The 17,906-nt window shown below is 32.5% G+C and overlaps 1 protein-coding gene across 2 annotated transcripts in view; it reads left to right on the top strand.

The window, feature by feature from the left end:
* The window catches only part of LOC140044949 (cilia- and flagella-associated protein 74-like), a 40,982-nt gene that overhangs the window by 21,188 nt on the left and 1,888 nt on the right, over positions 1-17,906 (top strand). For both annotated transcript variants that reach the window (XM_072089663.1, XM_072089662.1), the window contains exons 17-31: positions 38-204; positions 362-612; positions 1,668-1,755; positions 4,030-4,203; positions 4,461-4,594; positions 5,036-5,312; positions 6,672-6,830; positions 7,662-7,804; positions 8,916-9,041; positions 9,958-10,123; positions 13,650-13,769; positions 14,175-14,330; positions 15,688-15,889; positions 16,771-16,989; positions 17,650-17,789. In XM_072089663.1, coding sequence (XP_071945764.1) covers positions 38-204; positions 362-612; positions 1,668-1,755; positions 4,030-4,203; positions 4,461-4,594; positions 5,036-5,312; positions 6,672-6,830; positions 7,662-7,804; positions 8,916-9,041; positions 9,958-10,123; positions 13,650-13,769; positions 14,175-14,330; positions 15,688-15,889; positions 16,771-16,989; positions 17,650-17,789 — 2,522 coding nt within the window. The remainder of the gene's footprint in view (positions 1-37; positions 205-361; positions 613-1,667; positions 1,756-4,029; positions 4,204-4,460; positions 4,595-5,035; positions 5,313-6,671; positions 6,831-7,661; positions 7,805-8,915; positions 9,042-9,957; positions 10,124-13,649; positions 13,770-14,174; positions 14,331-15,687; positions 15,890-16,770; positions 16,990-17,649; positions 17,790-17,906) is intronic.

Below are 17,906 nucleotides of genomic sequence, written 5' to 3'. Positions count from 1 at the left end.
ATTTAATTTGATATTAAGATGTTTATTTCATCTGTAGGGACTGTAGAATTGGGAGACTTGGACGGCATGGGTGTTGGTAAAACTACAGAGGGAATATTAGAGCCTTTCTCATCGGTGAAACTTGAGATCATATACAATCCTAGTATATCCGGCAGAGTTGAAACAGAATTTGAAATACATTTTGATGACCAAGATTCATCAGTGGTAAGAAAATATATATTTTTTTGTCTTTTTTCCTATGGTCATTGTGGCCACTTTGTTTTTCCAAGCAATTTTATACATTCCTTCTCATTGCCAGATTGACTTTTAACTCCACTTTTTTCATATTATGTGTACTAATAAAATTCTATAACTTTTGTAGATTTCAGTGAAGTCGATTGCGTATGCCATTGATGTACCAGTTTGGGTGAAACATGGAAATATTGACTTGAATATTTGTATGGTTGATCGATTATACCAAGATGCTGTCATAGTCAATAATAGGGCCACAACTTCTCTGCGTCTAACGTTTGAAGTTTGCAAGGAGCTTCAGAGTCACCTGGAGCTATTGCCAAAAACAGGCTATATTCAGGCTCAGTCACAATTTTCAGCACAACTGAAATTTTTTCCAAGGTATTGGATTTTATCAACATTTTTTTCAACTAAAGTTTGCACATGCTCTGCTTGCTTATGGTTTGCACATGCTCTGCTTGCTTATGGTTTGCACATGCTCTGCTTGCTTATGGTTTGCACATGCTCTGTTTGCTTATGGTATCGGATTGTAGGTTTTCCCTTTTCAATTTACTACCTTTAAAATTTTATATATAAAAACAAATAACTAATATTAAAATATTTATAACCCAATTATTAAGAAGTAAACTGATACGAGAGTAGCACTGACATGAAAAAACGAACAAATAAAAAATTACATTAAGAAATTGCAAGTATGACGTCCAACAGCTTTAATATGGAAAACAGCGAGATAAAATTACAATTAAAAATCCTGCCCAACGTGTGTGTCAAAAAAGTGAAACTTGGGCTGCACTGAATTTGTTCTTGATATTGGCTGGTGGATTTATAGTGCAATTTCTGAGGGTGGTGGTCCATATGAGATGGTGCCTTTATATTGCCTCATAATGTTTGTCCAGGTGGGTGGTCAGCCATGGATTTTTCTTGGAAACAATATTTTAGGCAGCGAAATGACATTTTTTGTGGAACGGTGACAGTATAGGTTATGAACTTGTTGGAGAATAAAGTGATCATTTGTAGACAGGATCTCTCCATCCGCAATCAATTTGATCTCTTTGTGGATGTCATATGTAGAGAAGGAATAGTGCTTGGCCCGGATCCTTTCATATTTTTATTTTACAAATATTGTAATAATATATCCTTGAATTTTTAAAAACTGCCATAACAGGAGTGGATGTAGGATTTAGTTTTGCTACAATTAGAGTTTAAAATAAAATATTGATTTTCACTAATTTTTTGTTTTAAATCAGGTTTAAAAAATAGGTCATTGAACTCTGACTCCAAAGTGCATCATCAGAATGATCAATCAGAATCTGGTTTTCAGATGAATTAAAATATGTTTCACACAAAGATCATTAGGCCAATGGTATAATGTGCACTATTTCGACTTATCTCTCAGACTATTACTGTACTAACATCATACTTCATTTATCATACAGGAAGTCAATTTTTGATGAAGGAGGGAAGTATTTTGACAAAGAAACTGGTGTCCTTGAAGCACCGATGACAATAAGAGTGGCTGATCAGGTAAAAGATATTTCAATATATTCATCAAAGTTATACACATTTTAAAGAGCATGCACCATGCTTTTACGTGCCAAATTTTCTTCCAATTCTTCTATTTATTTGCTCAATTCATTATCTTCTGAAATTGTCATTCTAAAACTTTTTTTAAATAATGTCATAATACCAAAAAATTAAAACATGATGTGGATCCCGTAATTTCACCTCTGCTACACTGTATATAGATATACAGTATAATGTATATTATGACACATAGGTACAGCTCAAGAATATGAGCATACTATAATATAGTATACAAATAATGAATGTTTATGAGTGCAATGGTACAAATAATGGCACGAGGTGAATGATGAAAGGTTATATCAACGAGGCAAAGCCGAGTTGATATAACCTTTCATCATTCACCAAGTGCCATTATTTGTACCATTACACGAATACAAAACATTCATTATTTGTTTTATATAACATCTAAATAAATTCTAGTTATTTGAATCAAATAAAAGGTAGCCCTAGCCAAAGCTTACTACATTTCATTCACACACATTTGATTAAAAACAGTTAACATTTGGTTTTTAATAATGTTATATTAAATGTTATATTTATATGGATTTCGTAAACACACCTACTTTTGTGTTAATTATGTCAACAAACGACCAAACAATCCTAGGCCTAGCAAGGCTAAAACGCCTAGGCTAGGCCTAGCCTAATACTAGCATGGCCTAGGCTAGACCTAGTAGCCTAGTAGTACTAGCTTGGCTGAAAGGCAAAACTTCGACAGACAATTGGAACTTATCTAAGCTAATTATGGTTTTTCCAACAATTCCACGTCTTGTAGGGATGTCCCCATTAATTAATCAATCAAAATCCTAAAAACGATCTAAAGCTAATTTAAATGCCTTTTTGAATGAAATTAGTACATAATGTCCAAATCGTACACAAATATCTGCTGCTGTTGCATATCTCGCGGTGGTGTTTACAAATGAAACTGAGACCAGACGACAGGTGGCGCTGTTGTATTTCACAGTACATAGCCATATCATAGGATAATTTGTGTACTAGATTTTTTTTCATCCGCGAGACGTTTTTTTTTTCGTACACAAAAATGTTTCAAAAAGTACTATTTAACGATCGTTGAATAGTGCGTACTATTGCACGCCATGTGACCCACATTCGTCCAATCAAATGACAGGAATTTATATAGGTGTTATATAATATGTACTATTGCACGCCATGTAACCCATAGCAAAAAAAATTAGTAGATTTAAGTAGTCGTAAGTAGAAATAGCTCTATTTTTAGTAGCCCTAATAGTTTTTAAGTAGACCTTTTTATCTCGCCTACTAAGGATTTTAACTCAATAAGTCAACGATGGAATGACTACTTCCCAGCTATATAAAATAGATAGTTTATCAACAGTTACTGGCTATTATCAGTTTGTTTATGTCTATTAATAGGTTGCTGGTAGCCCTTGATATAGCTATTGTAAGTAGACAATAGATAGATGCATACAACTGTGTTACTCACAGATTAAAAATAGTGAAAATCTATCTAATACTATTAGTGGGGGTTTTGAATTATGCTAATGAGGTAAAACCTATTAGGACCTATCTAAAATCTGCCTAAAATCTACTTATTAGTAGGTACCTTAATAGGTAATAGAGCTATATCTATTAAGGCGATAACTTATAAGGCTAATAGATATAGATCTACTAAGACTTTTTGTTATGGGAACCCACAGTAGGTGTGTCATAAAATCCAAATAAATATAAAATTTGATATATTATAAAATATCATTTTCATTTGTCTCATGAAAATATAACCTTTTATCTTTCACCTATTATTTGTACATCACACTCAAAAACATTCATTTTTTTTGTCTACGATTGTGTGATACAGTAGTACGTTTATTTTTCTTGTACAAAAAAAAAATCTGTGTAAAATCGAATAGCACTCTGACTGTTGTTTTGTGCAACCGGAAGAAACGACGCCTCATAAAAATAGGATTTCATCTTTCACTTCGTTATTTGTACCATCATACTCAAACATTTATTATTTGTACAGTATACAGTAATAGCAGTCTTTAAATGATATGCTGTGTAACAATTACTTTACTATACTGATCAATAAACTGGAAATGAGCAACATTTTAAGAATTTGAATCAATTACAGGAACATTTTTGAACTTCCACTTTCACACTAATACAGATAAAAATGTGCTTGATTTGATTTGGATGGTGCAAGATTATGTTATTTTGTTTATCTATTTTTATCTTCTGCAGACGTCAGCAGTACATTTTACTCTGCATGCTGTTGTAACTGTTACTGACTTTGAACTGAATCCTAACAATATTGACTTTGGATACTGTACTATAAATGAGTCTGTGATTGCTAAAATCAATTTAACCAATAAGTCAGTCTTGTCTCAAAAATTTGGATTTGTCAATCTACCAGATGTAAGTATTAATGAAATTTAATGTCACTTTTTCTTAATGATTCTATTTTATAATACACCTAAATGTAAGAAATAAATATGTTAAGATATGAATATGTTTGAATGTGTTAAGAATTAAAAAAATGAATATGGATGGAAATGAATATGTTATGAAATGAAAATGGAAATTTTACAAAATGATATATGTTGTATAATATGATATATGTCATTATGAAATGAACATATTTTAGTATTAAAAGAAAAATTGTGTAATTTCAGTATGTTGATGTTCAACCAAATGATGGATTTGGAACCATGTTACCATTGGAAAGCATTGAGTTAGATGTAATATTTAAACCAAAAAAGGCTGCAGTCTACTCTTTTGAACTGACATGTAGATCAGGAATTAATAGGTATGCCTTTTAACTATTTTTAATTTCTGTATTTGTTGTGGCATTCACTGAAAGATTTTGCCAAAACCATTTATAATCTATGAATACAGAGATTATTTCTTTAATTAAAAATCAGGAATCCTTTTATCATTTTATTGCAAAATTAACTTCCAAAATGAATATGGTGTCTATTGTCTTTGAATAGTGCAGCAAATAATTAGTGACCCGGAAGTCTCAATTCATTTTCCATCTTTAAACTCTTGGTACATATAAATATACAATATACAAATACGTTCTGAGTTTGCTTTATATTATTAAATTAATATCAAACTTTTTAGTGGACCCTCTGGTTTCTAAAAATCGAGTTTAGAATTTAAAATCTTTCAATCTGATAATTAAAAAGAAACAAATACAGAAAGTGTAACAGCCTAAAAATTGTTTTTACTAATCAAATTTTTTCAGAGATTTCAAGATTCGTTGTAAAGGTATAGGAGTTCACCCACCTATAACCATTTCAAATTCCATCATTCATTTTCCTGCAACAGCCCTTGGTGATTCCTCGACAGCTACTATAGATATAATCAACTCTCACAAAAGTGCCAATGAATTCACTCATCTAGTTCCCAGAATTGGCAATGGTTCCGTGTTTCCTGTTGGACCAATATCATTTGAGTTTTGCATTCCAAAAGATGCTCCATTAGAAATTTCACCATCTATTGGAACTATTGATGTTGGCTCTGTGAGTAATTTTAATTCATTTTTTTATAAATAATATGTATAAACAATTGTAACTTTTCCAGCATAGACCTTGCCTTGAAGTTGTGCAACATACTTTTTTATGGCATCAGAGCAGAGTAGTGTATAATTTTAAAAAGAAACTTTACAAAGGCATTATTCATGTTCAACTCCTTGTAGCATACGCATATACCACAATTCATGGGCACAGGCCTTTCAAACATGTTTAGTGTAGATGTTTTTCCTTTTTTGGACAAACCTTCCATTTTTGTGTTTTTGGTATCCCAGTGTGCCAAGTTTTAGAATGTTATTACAAAATAGGATCTTGACAGGCCTACTACATTAAAAATGCTCAAAGTGCCTGGTCTAAAACAGGACATTTGTTCCAGTCAAGGTTTCCTCAGTGGATAATTTTTTCTTCGGCAATATTGTAAAATGCGACTATAGTTGTTGCAGACTAGATTTCCTCCAAACAACTCAAAGTTCACGTCTAAAAATCGACACATAATTGATATTAAATAATTATCATGTGCACACTTATACTACAAAGGTGCATTCTTCAAAATAACACAAAATCAGGCACAAATAAGCAAGATGCATTCTGTTGAATGTGATAATATATGAAGAAAGAGAAAAAAAAACTAAAACGAAGTGGCCATTTGATGACGTCACAACATTTTGTATGTCGGATGTGTACATGAATATCTACAACTCAATGGCTTCCAGAATAAATTAAAAAAATTAGCGGGTCATTGTGCATTCTGAAGAACTATTTTCATTTTTAAAATGCCTTATTTTTTTACCATTGTCAGCACTTTTGTGCAATTATTGTGCGCATTTTGCCATTTTTAACCTGCTCGTATAGCGTTATTTTAATTCAAAATGGACTTTTGTTTCTTTTATCATGCACGCAAAAACGTGTTTATGCGCAGTAATTTTTTGAAACATGCTCTAAATTGATCAAAACATAATTTTCAGCTTTTCAAATTTGTAACATGCCTGACCCTATGTACGCGTGTGTTTTTATTTGCTAATATTTTTACCCTTCACCTGAAGTTTACGTATAGTGAATTTTATTGATATTTTATGACGAGTTATGGAGATATGATTGAGAATGTGGTGAGTGATCACGCTGAAAAGCTTATTAGGAAGTTAAATTGTTTGAAAGATATTGTGAATGTTTGTCATTGACATTTAACTTTTTGAGATTCATACAATAACAATATAATAATAATATATAATAATAATAGGTGATCATTTTATTCTGGAATATACAGCTACCTGAACTTTTACTCTCTGTTTATCTTCCATGTTTGCTCATTGAAATAGCTTTCATGATGCGTGTTTAATTTATTTTTATCAGAGAAAGAAGATTAGTGTCAGATTTAATCCAATGTTGACAGATACTGACATTCAACATGAGGCTGTCAACATTGTCACCAAATCATTGAAAGCTCAAGTCCAGAAGGAAGTGCAAGAAGCAAAACTTTTGGCTCAGAAAAATGTCATAGAGCCATCTGAGGTATGTTACATCAATGTGTTTTACCAGTCCTAACTTTTAAAAAGAGTTCTGATTGGCTAAAATTAGCAGATTCCAATTGGCATATTATTATGTAGGGTATGTTGCCCATGATTGTCGGTTTTCATTGTACTTATCTGATGCCTCTCCATCAAGCACCTCACTCTATTGTAAAAAAAAACACGCGAACACCTACATTGTCATACACCCCCACTCTAATAATGGTACAGTCTATAATGGGTAGGTTGTCCTAGTGGGTGTTGTCCAGGTGGTCTTTAAGGAAAAAGTCAGCAAACTATTAACTAACCTTATGTGAACCTTAGTAAATCTTCAGTTTTCAGCATTAACCATTTGCATTTCACGACTTTACGTTGTGTTACGATAATGGTTAAAAATAGTTCTTTGCCAAGTAGACAGGGGTTTTTCCTTTTTTTATTTTTAGTATTGTGTGCAAAGTTATATGCCAAGATAAGAATTGCAATGAGAAAATTTGAGAAAATTACACCCCATAATTGCTCACATAATAATCAACACTACAGCAAATACATATATAACAAATTCTGGAGTTTTCTGTCAAAAAGTGAGAGGAATATGTCCACCAGGATCTGCACCATTGCTTGTTAATATTATTTTTAATTATTTTCCGTCATCATCTTTGGTGTACACTAGGGTATAATACTGCATTTCATTGTCGTCTAGGAAGTGGTTATCTTTACTATTAGTAAAATATATAACAATTCTTCTACGTTTTGCATTTGAATATTCTTGTAGTCTCCTGTTCCATGTTTTAAACCTTGGTGGCATTAATAATTACAAATCAATTTTTTTTATTAGCAAAAAGGAAAAAAATCAACAAAAAAAACAGGTATTAAATCTGCAAGTAACAAAGGACGAGGTGGGAGGACTAGTAGTGGTGTGCTGCTGTCAGTGTTACCAAAAGATGTTATTCTACCAGTGCCAGAGGATATTCAATCAAGGTAGACAACAAACCAGTTTCGAATTGCTTTATTTTTCATTCTTTTGTGCAAATTATTTCAGAAGATATTTTTTAGACTATTCCAATAAAAAAAAAATATATACATAAATGTTCATTCTTAATTAGTGCCACAGACTACATAAAAATGAGTTCCAAGATAAGTTATTGGACTTTTTGTATTGTTGTTTTTCATTGTTAAGTGTTTATCGATGAATAACTTGTATAACGGTTTTTAAAGTATAATGATTTTTAAATAGTTTTAATGTTTAATGCCAAGAAACCTGTAGTTATACTAAATCTCACAGATTTCCTCATCATAAATGTTTAAAAATTAATTAATAGTTGATCAGTATATGAATGGACGGTTTAGAGTCATTGAATTACCAACTTCGTAACTTGTGGCGCATACGTAAATTTATTACTAAGGATGCTTGCCACAATGCCGTCAGGGGACTGATCCTGTCCCGCCTTGACTATGCTAACTCGCTCTTGCTTGATGCCCGCGAAGTTGATCTTAAACAATTACAGCGATTGCAGAACAAGGCGGCGCAGCTGGTCTTTGTGTGTGGACGGGATCAGCCCTCGGATGTTTTATTGAAAGATCTCCATTGGCTTCATATAAAAAAAAGGATTTTGTACAAAGTTATTGTTTTTGTTTATAAATGTATTTACTCTGTTGTTCCTTTGTACAATTTTGATTTAATTAAGTTTAACCGTGACCAGCTTTCATTTAATTACAGGTGTCGACTTCGCTCCTCTAATGATCCCACCCGACTTTTCGTTCCACGATCTAATCGGAAAGCTGGTGACAATGCTTTTTCTGTCGCCGCTCCGCGGATCTGGAACGCGCTGCCTGTCGATTTAAGAGTAGCGAATTCGGCACCTCTATTTAAACGTCAACTTAAAACTTTTCTTTTTAATAAATTACTAAGTATTGTTAGGCGCTCTGTTCTTTGTAGGGCGCCATATAAAAACCTAAATAGAATAGAATAGAGTATTTCTATTCGTGTAACAAATATATATTAACCTTTTCTAAATGTTGAATGTAAAAATAGTTGTATTTGAATTGGTTAATGCAACTCCAAAAGGTTTTTTTTTTTTCATTGAATCAGCTCTAATGATTATTCTTTGGCAAGGACGTCATTGTATCGTCAGTTCATCAATTCATTTAGCAGTTATTCAATACCTTGCTTTGTCGCCACTGGGACACCTGCTTATCCTGCTACATTACCATACAGGTATTGCATTTTCCCTTTTTTTATTATGTTTGTAACTTGAAAACACCTACCAGATTGATCAGTATTATCAAGCCCTTTATTAAACACCTACCAGATTGATCTATCAGTATTATCAAGCCCTTTAAAACACCTACCAGATTGATCTATCAGTATTATCAAGCCCTTTAAAACACCTACCAGATTGATCTATCAGTATTATCAAGCCCTTTAAAACACCTACCAGATTGATCTATCAGTATTATCAAGCCCTTTAAAACACCTACCAGATTGATCTATCAGTATTATCAAGCCCTTTAAAACACCTACCAGATTGATCTATCAGTATTATCAAGCCCTTTAACACACCTACCAGATTGATCTATCAGTATTATCAAGCCCTTTAACAAAAAAAGAAAGATCAAGAAAGTTTACACAATTTGCATAACAAAAAGCTTATTTCCACAACCATGTCACAAACCGGTTACTAGTCACAGGTTTTCTTTATGTTTGTTATGCCAGCTAATGTTTTAACAACTGTTAATGTAGAACAATCCATCACTTATGTATTAAAACCTCCAGCTACAATCCATCACTTATGTATTAAAACCTCCAGCTACAGTAATGTACTTTACCGTAGAAACACCAACAACATGTTTGCGATCATATTTAACGTATGTGGATGTTTTTTTTTAATTTAATGTCAGTAAAATTATAAAATGATCACCTATAATTCGTCAAAGTGACAAATTAAATTCTAGTTGATTATTATCAGAGTTATGTGTGATCATGGGCAAATAATACCAGAGGAAATGCATTATCTTAAATTGTCATTTGTTTGTTAGTTTTAGTGATTTTTTTATTTTTGATCAGCTTTTACAGGGACTTTCAAAACAAATAGAAACAATATAGAACCTTCTTTTATTTTGTTATCTTTTAGTGTTCACAATACCTTGTATTTGGAAGTGCATTGTCCAACTATTAAGCCGCCTATTGTTGTGATATCAAATAACGGTCAAACCATACTGGACTTTGATGATGTCTCTATTGGTCAACGGATCATCAAATCTATCACAATTCAGAACATTTCACATATTGTACAGGATGTATCCTTTCTTCAATGTATTTTTTTTTTTCACAATTGAAACATTTCCAAGCCTGTTGATGCTTCTTGTTTGCTCATCTCAAAATATAATATGAATACAAAGTTTTTAGCACTCTGCAAAAAAACTTGTGTTTATACTTGTTTATATATATATGTATTGATATCAATGTTAATGAATATGAAGTAATAGATTTATGGTTTTTACCAATCTATTTTACTTATTTTAAATTGTAAAACTTTGTGTCATTCCTGGCTGGGATGTGCCATTGAAAGTGACCGAGTTTGCTGTTGGAATCCCACAGTATGTTTGTTATTTTATTGTTTGTAAATTGTATTGTTCTGGAATAAATATAATATAATTTAAATTAATTTCTCTTTGAGCAATATAGACCACAGGAGTCTAATTTGCAAACTATACATGTACAGGTACTCAAGATCTGTAACCACACTTCTATTGTATTGTTAAAAATGTTGTTGTTTTACCCAAAACGTCATTTGTAAGTCTGTGCGACGTAATCGTACGCACACTCCACTATTGAGGATTTTTTGCTTTCTCAATATCCATCATGATAAACCTAATGAAAAACATCGTAATTTTGATTTCATTTATTATGTCGATAAATAAAAGTCGAAATGATTACCAAAACCCCAATCGAGCAAGTAATTCATAATGGAGACAAGTAACCCTGCAGACTTTGTGTTATCTTTTTTTTAAAATTATAGTTCTTTTCTTGTTGAATTGTAGACTGGATGTTGGCTTTTAATAAAAATAAATGCACTTTGATCACTCAAATGTTCATTGTAAATACCAAATTAACGAATTAGAAGCAGTTGAGAAAATAAAGATTTAGAAGTATTAATCATTAATGACTGCAAACCTAGCCAACATTGTGCCAGAATATATCTCACTGAGGCATGAACTGTTTATGAAGTATCAAGAGGACTCTTATACACATTGATATAGACTGTAATGTTACATACAAACAATGTATGCTCTCACCTTGAATTTTGTGTTCAGGTATGGAATCCGTAACTTCAAAAGGACATAAATGTACTTGAAAGAGTACAACATCATGTGACCCATTCATATTCATATGAAAAAGTTGTTAAAGTTTCTTGCTTAACAGCCTTGTATGAAACATATTTGTAGCAAAGGAGGTCCTCTTTCAAATGAAATGTAATGTAAGCAGATGTACAGTACACAAGGACATCATTATAGACTGTTTAAACTCACTTTTTCACATTAAAGTAAATACATATTGAAACAGTTCGCCAACCTTCTGAGACCATCAACACAAAAACTGCTTGGACTCATTGAAGACATAGGGTCAAAAAGCAAACACACCGTCTAAAACTTACCTATCTAAACTAAAACTCTTATGGACTATTCTTGATGTTAATTTGTTTTGAAGAGAGTTCACCTAAATTCTGCCTTAATTCCATTTGAGATTGATTTATAATTTGCGGTGATCCAACTTCCTTTCCTTTTCCTCTGTTATATTCTGCTAAGCACATCAAAGCAACATGTTACCTCGTGCCATGGGTCAAAGCAACATGTTACCTCGTGCCATGGGTCAAAGCAACATGTTACCTCGTGCCATGGGTCAAAGCAACATGTTACCTCGTGCCATGGGTCAAAGCAACATGTTACCTCGTGCCATGGGTCAAAACATGTTTTGAAGGCTGCAGAAATGGGTTACAAAATATACAGTATATATTGGAATATACCGTATAATATCCACAAACGATAAGACATAAGTGGTGGTGTCATTCACAGTTGCATGTTTTCTTGACATGCCATCCCCTTGATGGCCTCCCCATGCAATATTCGTGCTGACGGAGCATCTGGATTCCAGGCACTTGGTAATGACCTATTTCTAAAGCAGGAACTCTATTGATATAGGCCGACTGAAAATCCAATCATCGAGAATTAAGGCTATTTAAGAATTGGAAGATAAGTTTACTCTATTTGGATCCAGATGCAGGTTTTATCTCACCTATTGTCATCACGCTCTTACAACAGCACAACTCAACTCATGCATTCGTGTGTCTGGTTTATTCGCATCCATTCGGACCCAGTGTGACAAGTTTCACTAACAGATCCCACTGTCCCATCTAGTCACAAATACAGTCAACTTTCGAAAACTAGTTTTGAAAGTTTGTTATCTACTGTACCTTTACACTGACCTTAATAAGTTTTACACTCATAACTGTAATTGTACAAGGTGTAACCCAGTTAGTTTAACACTCATAACTGTAATTGTACAAGGTGTAACCCAGTTAATTTAACACTCATAACTGTAATTGTACAAGGTGTAACCCAGTTAATTTAACACTCATAACTGTAATTGTACAAGGTGTAACCCAGTTAGTTTAACACTCATAACTGTAATTGTACAAGGTGTAACCCAGTTAGTTTAACACTCATAACTGTAATTGTACAAGGTGTAACCCAGTTAATTTAACACTCATAACTGTAATTGTACAAGGTGTAACCCAGTTAGTTTAACACTCATAACTGTAATTGTACAAGGTGTAACCCAGTTAGTTTAACACTCATAACTGTAATTGTACAAGGTGTAACCCAGTTAATTTAACACTCATAACTGTAATTGTACAAGGTGTAACCCAGTTAATTTAACACTCATAACTGTAATTGTACAAGGTGTAACCCAGTTAATTTAACACTCATAACTGTAATTGTACAAGGTGTAACCCAGTTAATTTAACACTCATAACTGTAATTGTACAAGGTGTAACCCAGTTAATTTAACACTCATAACTGTAATTGTACAAGGTGTAACCCAGTTAATTTAACACTCATAACTGTAATTGTACAAGGTGTAACCCAGTTAATTTAACACTCATAACTGTAATTGTACAAGGTGTAACCCAGTTAATTTAACACTCATAACTGTAATTGTACAAGGTGTAACCCAGTTAATTTAACACTCATAACTGTAATTGTACAAGGTGTAACCCAGTTAATGAACACATCGTAAAGTGTTTTTAATCTGAATGCTTTACATTTCCAAGCACAATGCTTCCTCCTAGTACACTAACTTCACGAAAGTACTAAGTGAAGGATCGGACGATGATGGTGATACCTTTGGACATGACGCAGTACACCCTGTCTAACCTGTTGGACGATGATGGTGACACCTTTCGACATGACGCAGTACACCCTGTCTAACCTGTTGAACGATGATGGTGACACCTTTCAACATGACGCAGTACACCCTGTCTAACCTGTTGAACGATGATGGTGACACCTTTGGACATGACGCAGTACACCCTGTCCAACCTGTTTTTCCAGTATTAGTTGTTCTATTGAGAGCAATTATTATTCACTTTATGGATAGCTTATAAGATAGGATATTTAGAGGGTTAGGTTCAGTTTGTTATTTGTTGAAATAAACCTGATTGTTTGTGGTCCCAATGCCAGTCTCAACCACGTATATGCCTGTGGTTGGTTTTAACTGGTTAAGCAGAATTCCTGTAAACTATTCCTTAATTTATTTCACCAGTTAACAAGTAGTGTACTTGATACCTGTGGACCATTCCAGTTGTTAAATGCAATAAGGTCCCTTCCACCAAATGCCACCCACACATTACTTATTGCATTTTCTCCAAAAATAGCCAAAGTGGTAAGTTCACATTATCCTTTTTCACAAAATGTCTTTTTATTTAAAAAAAAAAAATGTTACTGAACTAAACAATTAAAATGAAGCACTGTTGAAAATTTACCCAATCTTGCTTTAGCTTATTAAATGTGCATATATTCATAAGAATATCTGGCCATGCCGTTCACACACGGATTGATTGATTTCATTCATGCACACAGTTGTTTTATACTGTTTAGTTGCTCATTCGACATAATTGGTCCCATATTATTTATGCCTTTCAGTTTAATAAATCTATCAATAATAGGGTTATATATATAGTGTTTTATATATAGTAATATTTGTAATATATCAAGAAAGATTTAAAATTGCAAAATACAGTATATTTCTTAATAGTTTAAAAGTTTTGTTTTTTCACATTTCATGCAGTTTGTTGAAGTGCTAAATATAAAATGTGTTACATCAACATTGTGTGTGTCATTAAACGGTCAAGGTATGCAGCCACTGGTCAGTACTTCACTAGAGGATGACTTGTTGAACTTTGGATATGTGATTGTTGGAGAGAATTTAACTGAATCTTTTAAGGTACAATTTTTTTCGTTTTCTGTAGTTTTTGTGTCTCTCGTATCTCTAAAACTTGCAAACATAACATTTTTGTAACTTTCTCAACATATTGTCATTCACGTGAAAGTTTACAAATTAAAAGTACAATTTCTAATCAACTTTCTACGCATTTCTTGTCATTTTAAGCAAATTTGTGCGTGTGTGGTGAAAAACATATTTTATCCGTGTGATTTATGTTTTTCCAGCCTCTTAATTTTACCATTTCGGCTTAAAATCATGTCATACGAGCACGTCGTTTTTGATGAAAATGTTCAAAAACTGGTTAAAATTATGCCTTTCTTTAAACAGTCATAGTTTCAAAACTAAACGGGACGTATTCTGAAAGTTGATGAGTTGTAAATATCGGATCATGCATCAATATGGCTAACTGGACATTGTGACGTCATCGAATATAATCAGATTTTGATATTGTCTAGGTCAATCAATTATCTTTCACATGATTTATCATTTTAAAAATTTTGATGATGTCATGTTCAAATTCATGAATAACTTGAGTCACTTATTATCATCATTACAGTAAATTTCAATATGTTATAGCTCATGATTAAAAAGTTTTCTGGAGCTGTTGAATTGTAGATACGAATTCATGTACCGGATGTTTTGGTGTCATCATATGACCAGTTGAATTATAAAAGTTGTATATTAATATTTTGCGTCATAGTTTATGACATTTAAAAGAGCGAATATCCAAATTCTACGTATCCATATTTCTTCAACACGATAATATGTTGTTGCTCAGATAATTCCCTTCCAAAATTGCTATCTATGTGTTTCATTTTGATGACGTCATCATGCTAAAAATTGTAATAAAAGGCGGGTCCCATTATTTTCACCTATTCTGCACTGTATGTAGTATGTATACAGTATATAGTGTATACTGTATATATAGTATACTGTATATATACTTTAGACACAAAATAGAAAGGGCACACTAACATTTATTTTCTTCAGGTCACAATGGCATAATCGTTTTTCTGTGCGCAATATTCTAATGTATGACGTGCATGTGGTGTTTGTGCGGCGGATAACCTAACTCCATAGTGACGAGTTCAAATCTAGTTTTATATTGTCCTTGTTTTTTTATGCATTGTAGGCCTATTATACATGGAATTTTAGCCAAATAAAACACAAATTCGCATCCAGCATTTGCTACTTTTTGATACTTTAAAAATGAAAATGACTCCTTTTTGACAAACAATGACTGCTGGGAGGTCAAAGCAAGTTAATGCCCTTAACTGCTTTGCAGCATCAATTGGACAAACTGAATGCCAATATTGAATAGATTTAAGATTTAATTACAAGCGAATTTTAATTGCAGATGGAAAACAAATCTACACTGTCTGTAGATTATTGTATAAGATTGTTGAGCAACCTTTCACATGAATTTCACGATAATATGAAGCAGCAACTTCCATATTTTGTTGATGGAGACAATAGTATCGGAAAAGTGATGGGTAGTTCTAACTGCAGTGGCAGAAATGTATTTGACTGTGTACCATCTGCAGGAACATTAAAACCAGGTTTGTGAAAGGAAACGATGCACATATTCAATTACATACATTTGTGATTTTCTACTGTATTGCATAGAGTGTCCCATATATATTTTTTATGTAAATTTGTGCCGCCATTATATAAAAATCAACTTTTTGCCATATCTCTCATATAATAATTTGATGTTCTTGACATAAAACCAACACAGTCATCAATATATCATTTGAAGAATTCCAGTTTCTTTTCCATAAATTCTTGTAACACATTCTGCTCAAAATAACCCATAAAGAGGCAAAAAATTCAGTCCCATTTTTTACCCATGCTTATCCCAGACAAATGCTTTCCATTGAAAGTTAAAAGCTGTAGAAATGAATCTGGCAACTGCCTATTCTTCTGAAACATAAAATGGCTTCTATAAAGTGCATACAAGCCAGATGTGTTCACTGGACCTCCAGTTTTAAGGTCTTATCCAAGAAGCAGGTCAAGACTTCGAATTCTGACCACCAGCACAATAATCAAAGATTGACTTGAAACTGTGCTGATTGTATAGCTATGGTTTGCTCGGCCACTTGACTCTAAATTTTATTTATATTTATTTATTTTCCCATCAAACAATGACCTGAAGGTTCATCATTTACTAAAGAACGGACAACTTTATCTGATTTCAAAGTAGTAATAGGTAATGTTTTTAAAATAAACAAATACTGTAATAAAGACGTTTACGTTAAAAGAACACACAGACAACAACAACTGCAAAGGATCGCAATGGTCATCTTAGCAAACATAACAGATGAAGTTTAGCTGTTAGCCAGCCAAAACTGCCTTGACATTTTATTATTGGTTTCTTTTATGAAAATTACCTAATGTTTACTGTATTTTGCTACTTCCTAATATTAATTGTATTTTGTAGGTGCAACACAAGACATTTTTGTAACCTTCTTTCCTGACCATACAAGTAATTTCTTCTTTGACTGTGCACAAATTGAACTATGTAATAAGAATGAAGATCATAAAATCTACTTGAAAGGTTGTGCTAACCCACACACCATGTACGTTGTTGGGGGAGATGACATTTATTCTGGAATGGAATCATTTACTGCAGTATTAAAATCTGAAGAAATAAGTGATGGTAAGAAATATTATTTTTCTTCTAAAAAGGTTATGCAAAATTAATATTCTATTACATGTTATTTATTTTACGAAAGATAAAAGTTGAAATGTTTTTTGAAAATAAATATATGTTTACCAACTAAAACTAATTTAGTGCAATCAAATTTTCTGCCTCTGCAAACATTTTTTTTTGTACCAAATGTCGTAATCAAATAATTCAGTAGTAACTTATTAATTCTTATATTCACCCAGTTCTCGTTCCCAACAATAATCTTTTTTTCCATGAATTTTATATCCAATTTTAAGTAAACTATTTATCATTTTTTACCCTATAAGGTTTTTTTCATGTGCAGTTATAATTGTTGATTTCAGGATCATAATATACGTTTCTATGAAACTTTTAGCCTTTACAATGCTTAATATTATATCATTTTCTTTGTATTATATTGTACTTCTATGTAACTTTGACAGGTAAATAGTTGTTCCCCAAACTATGGGTTGCTGGCCAAAATTTGAAACATAGCCTAGCATACATTTGAATGTTTTTCAGGTTTTTTTTACGCAGAAGCTTCAGGAATATCTGTGCACACGCCCTGAAGGGTTTGCAAGCTTTAGTTTTACTTTTTTTAAACAAGCTGAATATAGAAAAAGATATTAAGTTTCAGATCTTTAATTTTAGAAAAACTGAAGAATCCAGATGTTCCTGTAATTCCTTTGCTGTTGACGTTTTATGCAATTTCCAAGGGAGATGTAATCATACCAGCAAAGCGAGATATCCAAGTTGGCTGTATCCGTAACAACTCATTCAGTCAGAAAAAGGTATTACTGTACTGTATAAGCTTTTTATACTATAGTATGCAAGAATGATATTAAATTGAATTTATTTTTATTTGTATTTGTTCTATTTAAATACAATGCTGGAAATTGATTATGTAA

The sequence above is a fragment of the Antedon mediterranea genome, chromosome 3, assembly GCF_964355755.1.
Source record: "Antedon mediterranea chromosome 3, ecAntMedi1.1, whole genome shotgun sequence".
Lineage (NCBI taxonomy): Eukaryota > Metazoa > Echinodermata > Crinoidea > Comatulida > Antedonidae > Antedon > Antedon mediterranea.
The sequence above is the reverse complement of the archived record's forward strand: the minus strand, read 5'-3'. Positions and strand labels throughout refer to the sequence as shown.